Genomic DNA, 17,824 nt, shown 5'->3' on the forward strand with positions numbered 1-17,824 from the left:
AGGGGTAAAGTGCCAGCCTTGAGAGGAAAAGTTATGGGACAGTGCTCAGGACCTGAGTTCAAATGCCAGTACCAGCATGAAAGGAAGAAAAAAGGAACGAGAAGGAAGGAAGGCAAAAAGAAAGAAAATGTAAGGAAACAAGAAAAAGGGAAGGAAGAAAGAAAGAAAGAAAGAGAAAGAAAGAAAGAAGGAAGGAAAGAAGGAGGAAAGAATGATATATTATCCATCTATCCTCCGTGCATAGCACATTGTGGAGCACATAGGAATAGTGAGTGAATACCTATAACTTGAATGAATGAACTTGTTTCTAACTCAAAAATAATATAGCCAATTGCTGCCTGCATGCCACTGCTGAACAGGCAGAAAATGATAAACCACTCAGCCTTCCTGGGATGATATTTGCAATTTAAAAAATGCTCAGAACATAACAAAGTAAGTCGTCTGGCTATCCAATTCTCCATGCCCAAATCTGCAACCTGTAAGAAAGCATAAGCAAAGCTTCTTTGGAAATTCTGATTCAGACATGATTCAGTACAACACTCTGAGCCTAGATTAAAAAGGGAAATTTGGAAATAGTTTTTGTAACTTAGTACAGTAGCTCTACCTTATCCACAGTTTCACTTTCTGTGGTTTTAGAATAAAGTCTCTCTCTGTGTTTACTTCTGAAATTTTCCACTTAACATTTACTAACTGCAGTTACAGAACTTAATGACAGTATATTGCTATAACTTGTCCAATTCACTGCTATTGTTAGTCTCCTACTGGGCCTATTTTTTAAATTAAATTTTATTGTAGGTATGTTTGTGTAGGAAAATCTAGATAGATATATATGTAGATCTCTATTTACCTATGTATCTATGATCAGGTATAATCTGCAGTTTCACTCATCTAGTTGGGGTGTTGGAACAAATGGATTAGGGGAACCACTATCATTCATATTTGGAAACTATCCAATTAAAATTATACCTCTATTCATTGTGTTAAAAAGTTTATTGTAAATTAAATATAGACTGAGTACTATAACAGGAAAGCTATACACATTTCTTTTTGGTTATAGTAAAGTGTGTGTGTGTGTGTATGTGTGTGTGTGTGTGTGTGTGTGTGTGTGTGTGCTGATATCAGGGCTTGAACTGAGAACCTTAAATTCTCTCTCAGCACCTAGCTCACATATACTGCTTTATCACTTGAGCTACCCCTCTGGTCTAGTATTTTTTTCTAGTTAATGGGAGAATGAGTTATCATGAACTTTACTGCCCAGGCTGGCTTCGAACTGTGATCATCAGATCTCAGCCTCCTTAGTAGCTGGGATTCAAAGCATGAGCTTCTGCTGCCCAACTGTGTGTTTGCTACACAGGACCTCTACCACTTAAGTCATATCCTTTTTTCCCTAGACCAGGAAAGCTGTTCAGATAACATTGTTTTCAGTAAAATAAACTACGGGAGGAATTTAAAAAATGTACATTTTACTTCTTGTGAGAGCTGTTGCTATTGTTTGGATAGTTATTTCGAATGTAAAACTGTCTTCCTTATTTGAATCTTTCTCTGAATGTAGATCCCCAGTGATGCTCCATGGAAGGCACCCCTTGCAGAAGTATGGGACCACATGACAATGGAGGAACTACTGAACAAGATCTGCTGGACTGAGTAAGACCCGTCATTAGGCAAAGGCACTTACTGTGACTACATTGTTGATTCATTTAGCAATATGGTTCACTAAGCTGATTTGGGTCTAAAACCATGCTGCAAGGCTAGTAATATGGCTTAGTGGTAGAGTGCTTGCCTAGCATGCATGAAGCCCTGGGTTCAATTCCTCATTACCACACACACAGAAAAGGCTGGAAGTGGTGCTGTGACTCAAGATGTAGAGTGCTAGCCTTGAGCAAAAGAAACTCAGGGACAGTGCCCAGGCCCTGAGTTCAAGCCCCAGGACTGGCAAAAAGAAAAAAAGAAAGTTGCTACTGCCATAAAGTCCTCAGAACAGACCAGAACATGCCACCTCCTTAAAACAGCATACACCCATCAACTTGAAATTTTTGTTTTGAGGAGGCTGGTTCTGGGGTTTGAATTCAGGGCCTGTCCCTGTCCCTGAGATACTTTTTCTCAAAACTAGTGCTCTACCACTTGAACCACAGTACCACTTCTGGCCTTTTCTGAATAATTAAAAAGTCTCATGGACTTCACTGCCTGGGATAGTTTCAAATTGTGATCCTCAAATCTCATCCTTCTGAGTAGATTACAAGTGTGAGCCATCAACACCTAGCAAAGATCTCACTTATCAAGTTGTTGATGGGGGCATCGTTTATATTTCTCACTGTAAGCCAAATGTAGAAATGATTGCTTTATGCATCTGGAACACTTTCTGTAATACAGTACCACTCCTCAAGGATATGAAAAGCAACTTCTAGGTTATTCACAACTATAGGGAAAATGTACCAGTGGACCTACTGGTGGTCTTTTCTAACGAAAAGTATATAGTGTTGAAAACAAGTGCTCATAGCACTGTAGACAAGTTGTAAAGGCTGTTTAGACATAAGATCTTAAGAGGCCTTACTGCTCTTAAATAGTAGGAAAAGTAGAAAGTATTATGAGAAGTTCTAGTTCAACCATATGGTGAGGTTTTGGTTTGTAGAGTAAGAGGAATGAAAGCCAAGTTCAAGGAGACCGTCCTCTCAGACTAAGTAACATTATTGGAAATATGTTTACTCTGGAGCTGACATCTTCATGCCGTAGGTCTATGATATTTCTTGGATTTGTCTTGGATAGTTGTATGTTCTTTCTCTATAATATCTATGCTGTCTTCAATCCCCGAGATTCGATCTTCTGCATGGCCTAACCTACTGTCAAGGCTTTCTACTTTTTTTTTTTATTTCTTTTCCTTCTAATTAGTCTGCTTTGATGGCTTCAAATTCTTTGTTGGAGCTTTGTTTACATCTTGTATGAACTTTTTTACTTCCTTAATTTGGTGTTCAGTGTTTATTCTCAAATCACTTAGTTGATTGGTTATGGTTTCCTTGGGCTCCCATTCCTTCTGTTGGGCTCTACTCAGAATTCCATTTGTGGTCTCCCTGGATTCCTTCAGCTGTCTATGGATTCCATGAATGCCTCTATTGATCTTTGTCTATTCTCATCCCACTCTCACAATTTCTGTATTACTCTTTGATTAGCTTCCTCATGTTCACGCATTTCCTGTGTTGCTCTTTGTTCTGAGCCTGCTCATGCAATTCCTGTCTTCCTCTTTGACTGTTCTCAGCCTGCTCACTCAATTCCTTCATTTCTCTTTGACTGTTATCAACCTGCTCACACAATTACTGTATCATTCTTTGAGTAGCTTCCTCAAGCTCACGAGATTCCTATATTAATCTTTGGTTTGCCTCCTCTCTCTCCCTATCACACTCACACTGAGTCCTTTGCAGGTTTTCAGTCTTTTCATTCACCATGTTTACCAGTAGTGTTTGTAGAGCTTTTTGGGAACTCTCCTCTGGATTATTCATTAACTGTTCTGTCACCTGATTATCACGAGTGGGAGTTGAGATACCCGGACTTGCCATTTTTCTTGTGTTTTTTCTGGCTTGTTCTGTCCATTTGGTATGAAAGTAACACCAATTTTGTGCTAGAACACTATTTTAAGGCAAGCATCAACCAAAGTCCTGTAGTTGCAGTCAAAATGGCTGCAGATACTATTTAGTTCAACAGACACAATCTATTCAACATCAAACAACTATGGATTAAGAACTGCAAAGAAGAATTTGGCAAAGCAGAAATTATTAGGTTTAGGGAGAAATGTGGGGAAAAATAGGATTAGAGGGATGTGGAGAGGTAAAAGGAGAGTGAACTTAACCAAGTTCTAATCTCAGAGAGGGAAATGGATTGGACAGAATGATAGGAGAGAGATTTTAAAAAAAGAAAAGAAAAAATGGAAAAACAAAAATTTAAATTTAAGAAGTGAAACACTTAAAAATTATGTAACTTTGGGCTGGGAAGGTGGCTCAGTGGTAGAGTGCTTGCCTTGCATGCCTGAGGCCCTGGGTTTGAATCCTCAGCACCACATAAGCAAAAAAGAAAAAAGTCGGAAGTGGCACTGTTGCTCAAGTGGTAGAGCGCTAGCCTTGAGCTGAAGAGCTGAGTGACAGCACCCAGGGCCAGAGTACAGGCCCCACAACCGGACCCCCCCCAAAAAATTATGTAACTTTAAAGAAATGATATTGAGAGAAGGAAAGGATAGGATAAGAGGAGGGGAGGGATAGAAAGGAGACATGAAAAACTAAAAATAAAAATTCTTAAAATTAGTTACTTGAAAATTATATAGGTATAAAGAAATAATACTGCTATTAAAGAAGTTAATCCTAAAACGTGAATTGAGTAATACATTTCTGGATTAAGTATGTACACAATGGGGGATAAGGTCTACTAATCGACGACAGGTATATATCTGGGGATGAGCAGAACAGCAGTTAAGTCACGCAAAAAAGAAAGAAAGAGAACTAAAATGAAAAGAATGAATAAATAAAAAGGACCAAAAGGTCAAAAGAGATTTTTTTTAAAAGCACATACACACACATACACACAAATACACATATACACCTAAAATAAAAATTGAGAGGAAAAAAGATTACTAAAAATCAATTAAAAAATAAAAATTTAAAAAGGTACAAAAAGAGTTCTTTGATTTTTTTAGGGGGTGATGGTGGGGGAGAATGGGAAGGTCCTGTATCTCCCTTGTGTCCATAACCAGTCTCTAGTTGGAGTCTCTGGTCTGCTTGTGGTGTTTGATTTTCCTGTGGCTTGGTTGGTTTCTTGCCAGTTTGAGCAGGCAGAAAAATGCTCTGCTTTACCCAGGATTTTGTGATCCTCCTCCTAGGCTAGTTCTGTGGGAAGGAGATCTGCTTTGAGTATCACAAAAGAGGGAGATGGCTGTTTCCTCTAGTTTGGAGATGCTGTGATGAGGCTAGGTTCTGGGTAGAGTTGAGGCCTTTCAGCAAACAGTAGCTTTTCCCTGAGGGGCTAGCTCCTGAGACACTCAGAGCCCAGCCTAGAGCCATTCTCAGGGTTTATGTTTACTGAATTTCAATTGCTTGTCTAGGATGCTGTAGGGAGGGGCAGCCTCTGGCTCTGTTTACCCAGTGAAGAAAGCCACTCCTGGGGAGAGGGCAGAGCTTTCCTGCCTGGGCTGGGTGACATTCCCCTGGGTGGAGCTAAGCCTGGTAGGTCAGATCAGATTCCTGTGTCCTGCTAAATGACTCTTTTATTTCCTTCCAAGGCCTGAGTTGGAGCTAGCTGCTCAGCCAGGCCTTTGTTAGTATCAAAGATGGAGATCTCCGTTAGTGGGGCAGGGGCAACCTTCCCTCCTCTGCTCCTTGAGAAGGAGGATGTCAGGGTTCTACTCATGCCAGAATCTTGGTTCCTGGGCCATCTCTGTTCTGCGATCTGCAGGATGAAGATATCTGCTCCTTGTCAGTTCTTGCCGGTGTTGAGCAGAATCCTCTCGCCTGCTGTCTGGCGTCTTTGTCCGGGACTCTGTCTATTGTAGATATGGTGGCTAGAGCTGCCTCTGCTGCCGTGCAGCCCCAGCTACTGGCAAGTGCTGAGATCTGACTCCTGGCCTGGATTTTCCCTCTCTGGCCAAACTCTCTGTACTGTGATGGCACACTTGGTGTGATTCTCTAGCCTAGGACTGTTCACTGAAACACTAAACTGCTTTCTATGCAAGAGCTTGTTTAGCTTCCAGCTTCTCCTCCGCCATCTTCTGACAATCTACTTCTTTAACCTTAACACCAGTCCTTTTTGTTTTCCTGATTTTTGAGATAGGGTCTCACATTTTGCCCAGGCAGGTCTGCATTGTAATATTTTGATTGACTTTTCCCACGAAAGATGGGATGACAGGTGTATGGCAACACACCCAAATTTTCCCTGTTAAGATGGTGGGGGGGAGGGGTCTTGTGAAATTATTTTTTTTGGCCTGGGTTGTCCTCAAACCTTGATCCTCCAGATCTCCACCTCTGAAGTAGCAGAAAGGGAAAGATACATATAGGGATGGAGAAAGAGGGAGAGAGGCTGTTTCAAAGCTTTTTCTTTCTTTTCTTTTTGCCTGTACTAATGTTTGCACTCATGGCCCCACACTTACTTAGAATGCTTACTCAGCTGGTGCACTACTACTTATGCCATGTATTCTCGAAGCCCTGCTTTTTTGGCCTGAGCTCAAGGCTAGCACTTTAACACATGAGCCACAGTACCACTTCCAGCCTTTTCTGTTTATGTGTTGCTGAGGAATTGAAATCAGTACTTCATGCATACTAGGCAAGGACTTTACCACTAAGCCACATTCCCAGCCCCAAAGCTTTGCTTTTTGTTGGTTATTTTGAAGATGGAGTCTTGTGGGCTTTGCTGTCCCACTGGCTTGAAAGAATCATCTTCTAGATCAGAGTTTCCTGGGTAGCTAAAATTAAAATTATTAGCCACCAAAATCTGGCTGAAGGCATCATTTTATTTTTTTCAGTTTGTTTCTTTATTTCCTTTTTTCTTTTTTTGATTATTTTTTTTGTATTTTATTGTGAAAATAACATGAGGGGTTAAAATTACATAGGCAAGGTAATGATTACCTTTTCTTAAATCAAGCATTGTTGCCTCCTTCTTTGTTGTTTCCCCTTCCCATCCCTTCCCATCCCATCCCATCCCCCCGCGTGCTCCCCCCCCCGCGCTCCCCCTCCCCCCGCACACGCAAAAGTTGTAAAGTTCGTTTTCGACATAACGACTTGTACTTCTCATTGTTGCAATGGGTCCACCTGTATCCCTATTTAAACGATTTGTTTTTGTCCTTCCCCTCCACACATTATACCAACATCAAATACAGTGAATACAGGGTTATACCGTGGGGTAGGGACATAAAAAAGCAAACAAAGAAATAATCTTATAAATATGTTAGAAACGATCACAAGAAAGAAAAAAACATTTGAATACTTATCTTGGGGTTTATTTCACCTAACATCAACTTATCTGACCTTTTCTGCTTGTCTCAGACATATACTAGTTATTGCAAATAAGGCAAACCATGAGACCTATGTTTTTGAGCCTGGCTTACTTCACTTAATATAATTTTTTCCAAGTCTTTCCATTTCCTAACAAATGGGGCAATGTCATTATTTCTGATGGAGGCATAGAATTCCATTGTGTATATATACCACATTTTCTTGATCCATTCATCTACTGAGGGGCATCTGGGTTGGTTCCATATCTTAGCTATGGTAAATAATGCTGCAATAACATAGTTGTGCTGGTAGCTTACTATGGTCTTGTTTGTGATCATTTGGGTAAATGCCCAAAAGTGGGATTTCTGGGTAATAAGGGAGCTCTATGTGGAGTCTTTTGAGGAACCTCCATACTGCTTTCCAAAGTGGTTGAACAATGAAGTAAGGTTCCCTTCTGTCCACATCCCCTACAGCATCTGTTGTTATTAGAGTTCTTGATTATAGCCATTCTAACTGGGGTGAGGTGGTATCTCAATGTTGTTTTGATTTGCATTTCTTTTATGGCTACAGAGGTTGATCATTTCTTCATGTGTCTATTGGCTGTCCTTCTTTCCTCTTCAGAGAAGTTTCTCTTTAAGTCTTTAGCCCACTTATTTATTGGGCAGTTGTTTCTTTAAAGATTTGTTGTTGAGGAATTTAATTTTTTGAGTTCCAGATATACTTTAGATATGAGACCCTTGTCTGTTGTATGGCTAGTGAAGATCTTCTCCTAATCCGTGGGTTTTTTGTTGATCTTGCTAGCTATGTCCTTTGCCATGCAGAAGCTCTGCAATTTCATGCAATCCCATTTGTCCAACGTATATTAGATTTGTTGTGTTTCTGGTTCTCTAATAAACGAATTTGGGCCTGTGCCAAGGAGACCTAGGGTTTCTCCTATTCCATCCTGTAATGTTTTCACAGTGTCTGCTTTGACTCTGAGGTCTTTGATCCATTTGGAGTTGATTCTGGTGCAGGATGATATATAAGGATCTAGCTTTAGTTTTCTACAAGTGATTAACCAATTTTGGCAGCACCACTTACTGAAGAGGCTGTCTTTCTTCCATTCTATTTTTTTAGCTCCCTTATCAAAGATTAGATGGCTATATGTCTGTAGGTTCACTTCTGGGTCTTCAGTTCTATTGCATTGGTCCTCAGGTCTGTTCTTGTGCCAGTACCAAGCTGTTTTGATTACTATGGCTTTGTGGTAGAGTTTGAAATTTGATATTGATATCCCTCCAGCACTGTTCTTTTTGTTAAGGATCTTTTTTTCTATTCATGGTCTTCTATTGCTCCATATGAATTTTTGGATTGCTTCTTCTATTTCCTTGAAGAATGAGGTTGAAATATTGATAGGTATCACATGGAATTTGTAGATAGCCTTGGGAAGTACTGCCATTTTCACAATGTTGATCCTTACAATCCAGGAGCAAGGGAGGTTTTGCCACTTTCTCAGTTTTGTTTTGATTTCCTTTTTCAGGTTTTTAAAGTTTTCATCATAGAAGTCCTTCACTTCTTGGGTTAAGTTAATTCCTAGGTATTTTATTTTTTGTGGGGCCTTTACGAATGGACTTGCTTTCCTGATTTCAGCCACACTCTTATTGTTGGCATACAAAAAAGCCATTGATTTTTGGGGGTTAATTTTATGCCCTGCTACTTTGCCAAAGTTTTGAATCATCTTGATTAATTTGGGAGTGGAGTCTGTGGGATTCTTTAAATACAAGATCATGTTATCTGCAAAGAGGGAGAGTTTTACTTCATCATTCTCTATTTGAATCACTTTTATGTTTGCATTTTGTCTTATTGCTGTAGGTAGGCATTATAATACTAGATTGAAGAGAATTGGAGAGAATGGACATCCTTGTCTCGTTCCTTAGTTAAGAAGAAATGGCTTTAGTTTTTCACAATTAAGTATAATGATGGCTGTGGGTTTCTCATATACAGCCTTTATTGTATTGAGGAATGTTCCCTGGATTCCTAATTTTTCCAGAACCTTCATCATAAAGGGGTGTTGTATCTTGTCAAATGCTTTTTCTGCATCTATTGAGATAACCATGTGGTTCTTATCCTTGCTCTTGATGATGTGATGAATTATATTAATTGAGTTACATATATTGAACCAGATTTGCATCCCTGAAATGAATCCTGTTTTTCGTGGTGTATGATTTTTTGGACGAATTGTTGAAATCGATTGGCAAAATTTTGTTGAGAACTTTTGCATCAATGTTCATCAAAGAAATGGGTCTATAGTTCTCTTTCTTTGATGAGTCCCTGCTTGGTTTGGGGATGAGGGTTATTATGGCTTTATAGAAAGAATTTGGTAGTGAACCTTCAAATTCATTGAAGAGTTGGAAGAATATTGGTGTGAGCTCTGCTTTGAAGGCCTTGTAGAATTCCACTGTAAAACCATCTGGTCCTGGGCTTTTCTTAGATGGGAGGTCTCTTACTGTTGTTTCTATTTCAGTGCTTCATGTGGACCTGTTAAAATGGTTTAACTCATCTTGGTTTAGTTTCGGCATGTCGATATTTGCTAGGGAAAGGTTCATTTCTGTGAATTTCTCAAACTTACTAGCATAAAGATTTGAGAAGTATTCCCTTATGATGTTCTGAATCTTGGTGGTTTCTGTGGTGATGTTTCCATTCTCATCTCTGAGTTTATTTATTTGGGTGTGTTCTCTTCTTTATCTGATAAGATTTGCTAAGGGTCTGTCAATTTTGTTAATTTTTTCAAAGAACCAACTCTTTGTTTTGTTGATTTTTCTATGGTATTTTTGTATTCTAATTCATTTAATTCTGATTTAATTTTAATTATTTCTTTCCATCTACTGGATTGGAGTTTCTCTTGCTGCTCTTTTTCAAGGAGGTTCAGATGTCTCATTAATTTGTTGGTTTCAGATCTCTCCAATTTGTTGATGTAGGAACTCAGAGCTATAAACTTGCCTCTGAGTACTGCCTTTGCTGTGCCCCAGAGGAGCTGGTAATTTGTGTGTTCATTTTTGTTGAATATAATGAATGTTTGAATTTTGTTTCTAATCTCTTCCATGACCCACTGGTGATTCAACAATGTGTTGTTCAGCCTCCATGTGTCACAGGACTTTCTTTGGTGGCTTTTGGTGTTGAGTTCTAATTTTATTCCCTTGTGGTCTGGGAGAATGCAAGGTATAACTTCAGTGTTTCTGAATTTGGGCAAGTTTGCTTTGTGACCTAAAATGTGGTCAATTTTGGAAAATGTTCCATGTGCTGCTGAGAAAAACATGTATTCTGATGCTGCTGGGTGAAATAATTTAGTAGATATATGATGTTAAGTCTAGTTGATATATGCAGTTGTTTTGATCAGTGGTTTCTCTATTGAGTTTTTGCCGAGTTGTTCTATCTAGTAGGGATAGTGCTGTGTTAAAGTCCCCAACAATTAATGTCTTTGGATCTATATGGGATTTGAGGGAAAGTAGTGTTTCTTGGATAAATTTGGGTACTCTCTTGTTTGTTGAATAGATATTTAGAATTGTAATATACTCCTGAAAGAGAGATCCCTTAATTAGTATGTAGCGACCTTCTTTGTCTCTTCTCACTATGTTAATTTAAAGTTTGTTTCATCTGATATTAGGATTCAACTCCTGCTTGTTTATGGGGGCCATTTGCTTGGTAGCTTTTGTTCTAGCCTTTCACTTTCAAAATGTGTTTGTTTTTAAGGGCAAGGTGTGACTCCTGAAGGCAGCAAATAGAAGGCTCTTGTTTTTTAATCCAATTAGACAGTCCATGTCACTTAATTGGAGAGTTGGGTCCGTTAATGTTGAGAGATAGGACTGAGAGGTATTTGGGAGTTCCTGCCATTTTATTCACCTTTTCGGGAGCTGTGGTCACTGGGTTCTTCCTATGGTTTTTGGATTCTCTGGGCATGGTTTCTTGGTCTTTATTGTGGTCTTTTTGGTTTTCTATGTGTAGGACATCTTTAAGTATCTTTATTGTGAAAATACTGTACAGAGGGGTTACAATTACATGGGCAGGATAATGCATACATTTCTTACCAAGCATTGCAGCTTCCTCCTTTGTTTACCCTTCACACCCCTTCCCAGCCTCCTCCCCCACCCAAGCCTCCCCCCGCCCCCGCACCAACATTGTAAAGCTCGTTTTCGACATGACAACTTGTACTTCTCATTGTTGCAACAGGTCCACCTGTATCCTTAAACGACTTGTTTTTCCCCATCTCCTCCACAAGTTATACTGACATCAAATATAGTGAAAGCAGGGGTTATACTGTGGTGGTGGGACATACAAAGCAACAAAGAGATAATCTTATAAATGCGTTAGAAACACATGCATGAAAGAAAAAAACATTAAAATACATATCTTAGGGTTCATTTTCCTAACATCACATTATCTGACCTTTTGTGCTTGACTCATACATATACTAGATATTGCAAATAAGGGAAACCATGGGACCTATGTTTCTTTGGGCCTGGCTTACTTCACTTAATATAATTTTTTCCAAGTTTTTCCATTTCCTAACAAATGGGGCAATGTCATTCTTTTTGATGGAGGCATAGAATTCCATTGTGTATATATACCACATTTTCTTGATCCATTCATCTACTGAGGGGCATCTGGGTTGGTTCCAGATCTTAGCTATGGTAAATAATGCTGCAATAAACATAGTTTTGCTGGTAGCTTTAGTGTGGTCTTGTTTGTAAACATTTGGGTAAATGCCCAAAAGTGGGATTGCTGGGTCATAGGGGAGCTCTATGTGAAGTATTTTGAGGAACCTCCATACTGCTTTCCAAACATTACAGGATGGAATAGGAGAAACCCTAGGTCTCCTTGGCTCAGGCCGAAATTTTCTGAATAGAGACCCGGAAACACAACAAATCAAAGAAAGTTTAGACAAATGGGATTGCATAAAGTTGCAGAGCTTCTGCATGGCAAAGGACATAGCTAGCAAGATCAATAGAAAGCCCACGGATTGGGAGAAGATCTTCACTAGCCATACAACAGACAAGGGTCTCATATCTGAAATATACTTGGAACTCAAAAAATTAAATCCCCCAACAACAAATCCTCAAAGAAACAACTGCCCAATAAATAAGTGGGCTAAAGACTTAAAGAGAAACTTCTCTGAAGAGGAAAGAAGGGCAGCCAATAGACACATGAAGAAATGCTCAACCTCTGTAGCCATAAAAGAAATGCAAATCAAAACAACATTGAGATACCACCTCACTCCAGTTAGAATGGCAAAAATCAAGAACTCTTGCAACAACAGATGCTGGAGGGGATGTGGACAGAAGGGAACCTTACTTCATTGTTGGTGGGAATGTAAACTTGTTCAACCATTAATGAGTACATTTCTTATCAAGCGTTGTAGCCTCCTGCTTTGTTTCCCCTTCCTATCTCTTCCCATCCTCCCCCATAACCCACCCAATCCTTCCCCCCCCACCAAAGTTGTATAGTTCGTTTTTGACATAATGACTTGTACCTGTATCCCTATTTAAACGATTCGTTTTTTTCCCTTCCCTCCACAAATTTTTAGGGCTGGTTTGGTGGAGATATATTGTTTCAGTTTTTCTTTGCTATGGGAGTTTTTTATTTGACCTTCAGTTATGAAGGAGAGTTTAGCTGGGTGCAGTATGAAAGCATCATTTTAAAGGAGAAAGTACTTGAAGGTTTAATATAATAACAGATTGCCTAAATGAATTATACAACACTCAAAATATGGAATGATGTATCTATTGTTTTAAAATCATGTTGTAGAGAAATTTAGTTGCTTGAAAAATCATTATTAAACACATGGAAAAGTAGGTTGGCATGGAATATGTGCAGTGAAATGTTATCTCAGTGCTAACTGAACCTGTTTATATATATATATATATATGCTGCCAAAGCAATGCAAATGTCGTAATCTATTTATCCCTATTACTTTGTTGCATATTTTTAGTTCTTCCAGTTTTTCATTATTACTAATATATAATACTCTGCCTATTCTAAAATGTTATAATGCAACCAGTTGGGAAATAGTTAATGATTTTGTGCCATGAAATCAGCACCTTTAAAAAAATTGATAAGTCTAAACCCTTATCCAAAGCTAACTGTTACTTCCTTTGAAAAAATAGCTTACACGATAAATTTCTTTATTGTCTTAAAATTATAAAATTTATTTTTTAATCCTATGCTTTACATTGTCAAAATACGGTGAGAGTTTAATTATGTGCATTTGTGGAGGTTTTTTTGTTTTGGTTTTTAGAACTTCTGTTATGGAAAGTTTCTTGATTTTGTTTTGTTTTAGTGCTCATAGTGAGGTTTGAACTCAGGATCTAGGTGATGTTCCTTAGCTTTTTCACTAAACGCTGGTGCTCTCCCACTTGAGCTGCTCCTCTACTTCTAGCTTTCTACTAGTTAATTGGAGATAATAGTCTCATGGACTTTTCTGTTCAGGCTGGCTTTGAATGGCAATCTTCAGATCTCAGTCTCCTGAGTAGCTTGGATTGCAGGTGTGAACCACTGGTGCCTGATTTAGAAAGGTTATTATACATTCACTTGTACCTTGTCTTCCCAGAGAGCTTAAGATAGGACCAATTATATTTTGAGAGATTGTGGAGACTTGAGATGTTCTATATCATGGCTCTTGGCCTCTAGTCACTGAATACTCTTAGTGTTGACTTATCTTAAAAGGATTCTGGGGTGGGGGAAAATACTGTTGGGGGTTGGGCTAACAAGGAGGATGAGAGGTTGAATACTGTTAAAATAGATTGTTTGCAGAAAATAGAATGGTGAAACTTGTTGAAATTTGGTGGGGGTAGGGGATCACAAGAGTAATAGAAGGGTTAGGTTGGTTGAAATTTATTATGATTGGTTGGAATATATTATAAACGTGTGGAAATGTAACATTGAACACTCCATTCCTGTATAATAAATATAAGCTATTAAAAATAGCATTCTAAGCTCATTCGATAAATGCACACAAAAGGAAATTTTCTAATTCATCCTAAGAAAGATATATATGGAATGATTTCCTGGTTTGAGAAAAATAATCCTGTGAATATCCAACCTGGTCTAACTCAAAGAAGAGCACAATCATGTATTCAAAGATCAGTGTGCACATTTTTTAATGGCTCACTCCTGTAATTCTAGCTACTCTAGAGTCTAAGATCTGAGGATCACAGTTCAAAGCCGGCCTGTGAAGAAATGTCCATGAGATGATTATTTCCAATTAACCATCAAAAAGCTGGAAGTGAAGCTGTGGCTTACGTGGTAAAGCACTAGCCTTGAGCAAAAGAAAGTTAGGGGCAGCGCCCAGGCCCTGAGTTCAAGCCCCAGGATCAGAAAAAAAAAAGTTTCTCAAAAACACAAATTACAAAACAAATAATTAAAAATTTAAAAACAATTTTTATTGTGAAAATACTGTACAGAGTGGTTACAATTAGGTGGGCAAGATAATGAATACATTTCTTATCAAGCATTGTAGCCTCCTCCTTTGTTTCCCCTTTTCATCTCATCCTTCTCCCCCCACCCAATCCTCCACCCCTCCCCCGCACCAAAGTTGTAAAGTTCATTTTTGACATAACGACTTGTATATCTCATTGTTGCAATGGGTCCACCTGTATCCCTATTTAAACGATTTGTTTTTCCTCTTCCACTCCACAGATTATACTGACATCAAATTCAGTGAAAGCAGGGGTTATACTGTGGGGGAGGGACATACATTAAAATCAATTTTTAAAAAGTAACTATAAATGACATTTCAATGAAACTTAGGCGATCATTTTTAGAAAACTGTGCCTTAAAGAAAATGCAGCTAGTAATTATATTTTTTGAGTTAGAAATAAGGAAGCTACTCATCTCATATTTTTATTTCATGAATTCTCCAAAGTTGATCTAATGTGTATATATTTTTCATGTAGGAAAATGTTATAACATTTATCTTTTAAAAAGTCAACAGGGCAAAAAATACAAAAATAGTAAAATAGTATTAGACTAGCTGTCTTGACCTTCCATCGATCAAATACTGTTTCCATTCTTTTATTGCTCAGGTTCTGGAAGTAAGTCAAAAGGATTAGAAATGGACCCACCTTCCGGTCATAATCACAGTCACTTCCCTCATCTGCAGTTCAACTATCTGTCGTTTCAGTTCCCTATGCTCAACTTCCATCTGAAAGACTTTACACATGAAAATAGAACAATGAAACCTGTGGAGATGGGAATTAGTAATTGAGGGGAGAATTTGATCCAAATATGTTTATATATATATATGTATATACATGTATTACATATATGTGTAATATCATGGTGAAATTCCTTTGTACAATTGATATATGTAAATAAATAAAAGTCACCATAAAGGTTCTTTTTCATAATTATTTCAAGAAAGAGATATGATCCCAACAGTTAGATGGTCAAGGCAATGATCCTTATTAAAGAGATCCCAGGATTTGCATTACTATGATGGATTTTTGTGTGCATTGCAAAGGACTGGGTCCTTGGAATTGCAGGAGATTGTCCACTTCTGGTGTGTTTCTTGACAGGACATAACCTCTTAGCTATTTACTGGCCAAAGAACCAAGCAATTGTTCACCCATCATTGTTATAATAACTAGTTTCCATATATCCATTCTTGGAACTTGTCTTCTTCTAGGCAGTAAAATAATTGAAATAGATATCTGTGACTACTTTTATGTTTCATGTGTCACCTACCATATCTTTTGTACACTATGAATGAGTTAAAAATTTTGTTCAATTGAAGCATGGTGTCAGTGACTGGTGCCTGTAATCCTACCTACTCAGAAGGTTATGTAAGGATTTTGACTCAAGGCCAGCCTAGAAAGGAAAGTTCATGAGGCTCTCACTCTAATTAACCACCAAAAAGCAGAAGTGGAGCTGTGATTGAAATGGGAGAGCACTAGCCTTGAGAAAAAAATGCTAACGGACAATTCTCAGGCTCTGAGTTTAAGCCCTAAGATTGGCACAAAAACAATTTTCAAATAAGAATTCTCATGCATTCATTCAACAAGTAACTACTGAGTGATTCCTATCTGCCATCTGCTCTTTTGTTAAAGGGGACACTACAGTGAGCAAGAAAAATAAGTTTCCTCTTCTCATGGATTGATATTCTAATGAAGGAGACAACAAAATAGATAAGCCAATAATCAAGATAACTTTAGATGTTAAAGACAATTCTAAAGATACTATACAAGTAAAAATGACAGAAAAGGCCAGAGTGGTAGGCATATGGAAGCTAGTGCTCATTTTCATTGACAAATAAGAGTGCATATTTCTGAGGAAACATTAGAATACATGGGAGAGGGTATGAGATGAGAAGTAAAAGGCAGGCCTGAGCTACATTACTTAGGGTTTTGGAGTCTGTGGTGGAAAAGCTGAACCTTATTCTGATTTTGGTAGAATGCTAGTGGGAGGTTTTAAGCAGGGGAATAGTGCTACTTGAATTCCATTTGAGAGAGAGCACCACTGTAAAGAGAGTATTCAGTATGCTCAGTTGACACTAGATGAGGATGAATGGGAGCAGAGACCAGTCTGCAATACTCCTGGCAAAAAGTGATGCTAAATCAATGGGAGTGAAGATGAACTGTTGTAATGAGAACTTGCTAGACCTCACTTATGGATTGGAGAATGAAGAAAGAGTGATGGAGAGAGAAATAAAATTTGATTTCTAGAATTTTGACTTTCACCCCTTAGGGGGGCATTTTACCAAGATGAAGATCACTGGAAGAATGGCAGGTTGTGTGTAAACAAATCATAACCACACTGAATATGGAACAAAACTTGATTCTGAATAATGTTTCACTGAAGGAGTGTGAAATCTCATAGTCTCCAAATCTCTGTTGTTTGATTCTATAATATGGAATTCTAGTGACATTTTCTTGCAACTTGTGCAGTGGTACAATTTTAGAGAATTAAGAAGGTATTTTTCTGCATTTGTCAATATTTTTTTCCCTTCCTTTGCAGATCTGCAAAACAGTTAGCCACTCTTTTTGTGAACCTCTGTGTCACAGCGGAGACCCATGAAGTCTCTGCTCTGTGGTTCCTGTGGTATGTCAAGCAATGTGGGGGCACAACCAGGATCCTGTCAACAACCAATGGAGGGCAGGTACCTATCCATTCCCCACCCACTACTAGAATGAAAGATTGTCCTTCAATCAGGAGCTGCTGAAGTTCTACACAAGCTTGTGGCATAAACTGCTTTATCCTGGCAGCTCATAGTGGCTTTCAGAAAAGAAAGTTAGGTACCCAGGATGAGCCTATAGTGACCAGTGTTCTTTTATGACTATGGTTGTCTTTATGGTTTTTTTCCATTGGGATATATACCTGATTGTTGTCTGGTAAGTTTGTAGGAAACTATCTGATGAACATAGCTCTGGCATTTCCTAGAAAGCTCCAAAAGGAAAGTTAGAGATGCATTTTCAATTGAAAACACACACCATGGGATGGAGTTGTAGCTTGGGAGGTAGAGAACTTGTCTAGCACATGCTAGTCCCTGGGTTCCATCCCCAGCACTATTCCTAAAAAGGATCATTGGAAAAAAAAACACATACAGAATTCCTTCTCTTTTTCACTCATCCAATACCTGTTCTTGAGCCACAGCATTATACAAAGCACTTTGCTATAGGCACAGAAAGAAGTGGATTTGAGTTCTCAATCTATGTAGCCTGTGTTCCTCTCCTCTTCTTTCCCCTGTTTTACTTTTCTCCTCCTCCTCCCCTTCCTCCTCCTTTTCCTCCTCCTCCCCTTCTTCCTCCTCCTCCTCCTCCTCTTCTTCCTCCTCCTCCTCCCCTTCTTCTTCCTCCTCCTCCCCTTCTTCCTCCTCCTCCTCCCCTTCTTCCTCC

At 38.7% G+C, this 17,824-nt stretch overlaps 1 protein-coding gene across 1 annotated transcript in view; it reads left to right on the top strand.

Moving 5' to 3' along the window:
• Positions 1–17,824, top strand: part of Maob (monoamine oxidase B) — a 106,205-nt gene that overhangs the window by 61,509 nt on the left and 26,872 nt on the right. Inside the window, exons 5-6 of the mRNA XM_013030861.1 lie at positions 1,553–1,644; positions 16,947–17,088. Coding sequence (XP_012886315.1) covers positions 1,553–1,644; positions 16,947–17,088 — 234 coding nt within the window. The remainder of the gene's footprint in view (positions 1–1,552; positions 1,645–16,946; positions 17,089–17,824) is intronic.

The sequence above is a fragment of the Dipodomys ordii genome, unplaced genomic scaffold, assembly GCF_000151885.1.
Source record: "Dipodomys ordii isolate 6190 unplaced genomic scaffold, Dord_2.0 Scaffold134, whole genome shotgun sequence".
Taxonomy (NCBI): domain Eukaryota; kingdom Metazoa; phylum Chordata; class Mammalia; order Rodentia; family Heteromyidae; genus Dipodomys; species Dipodomys ordii.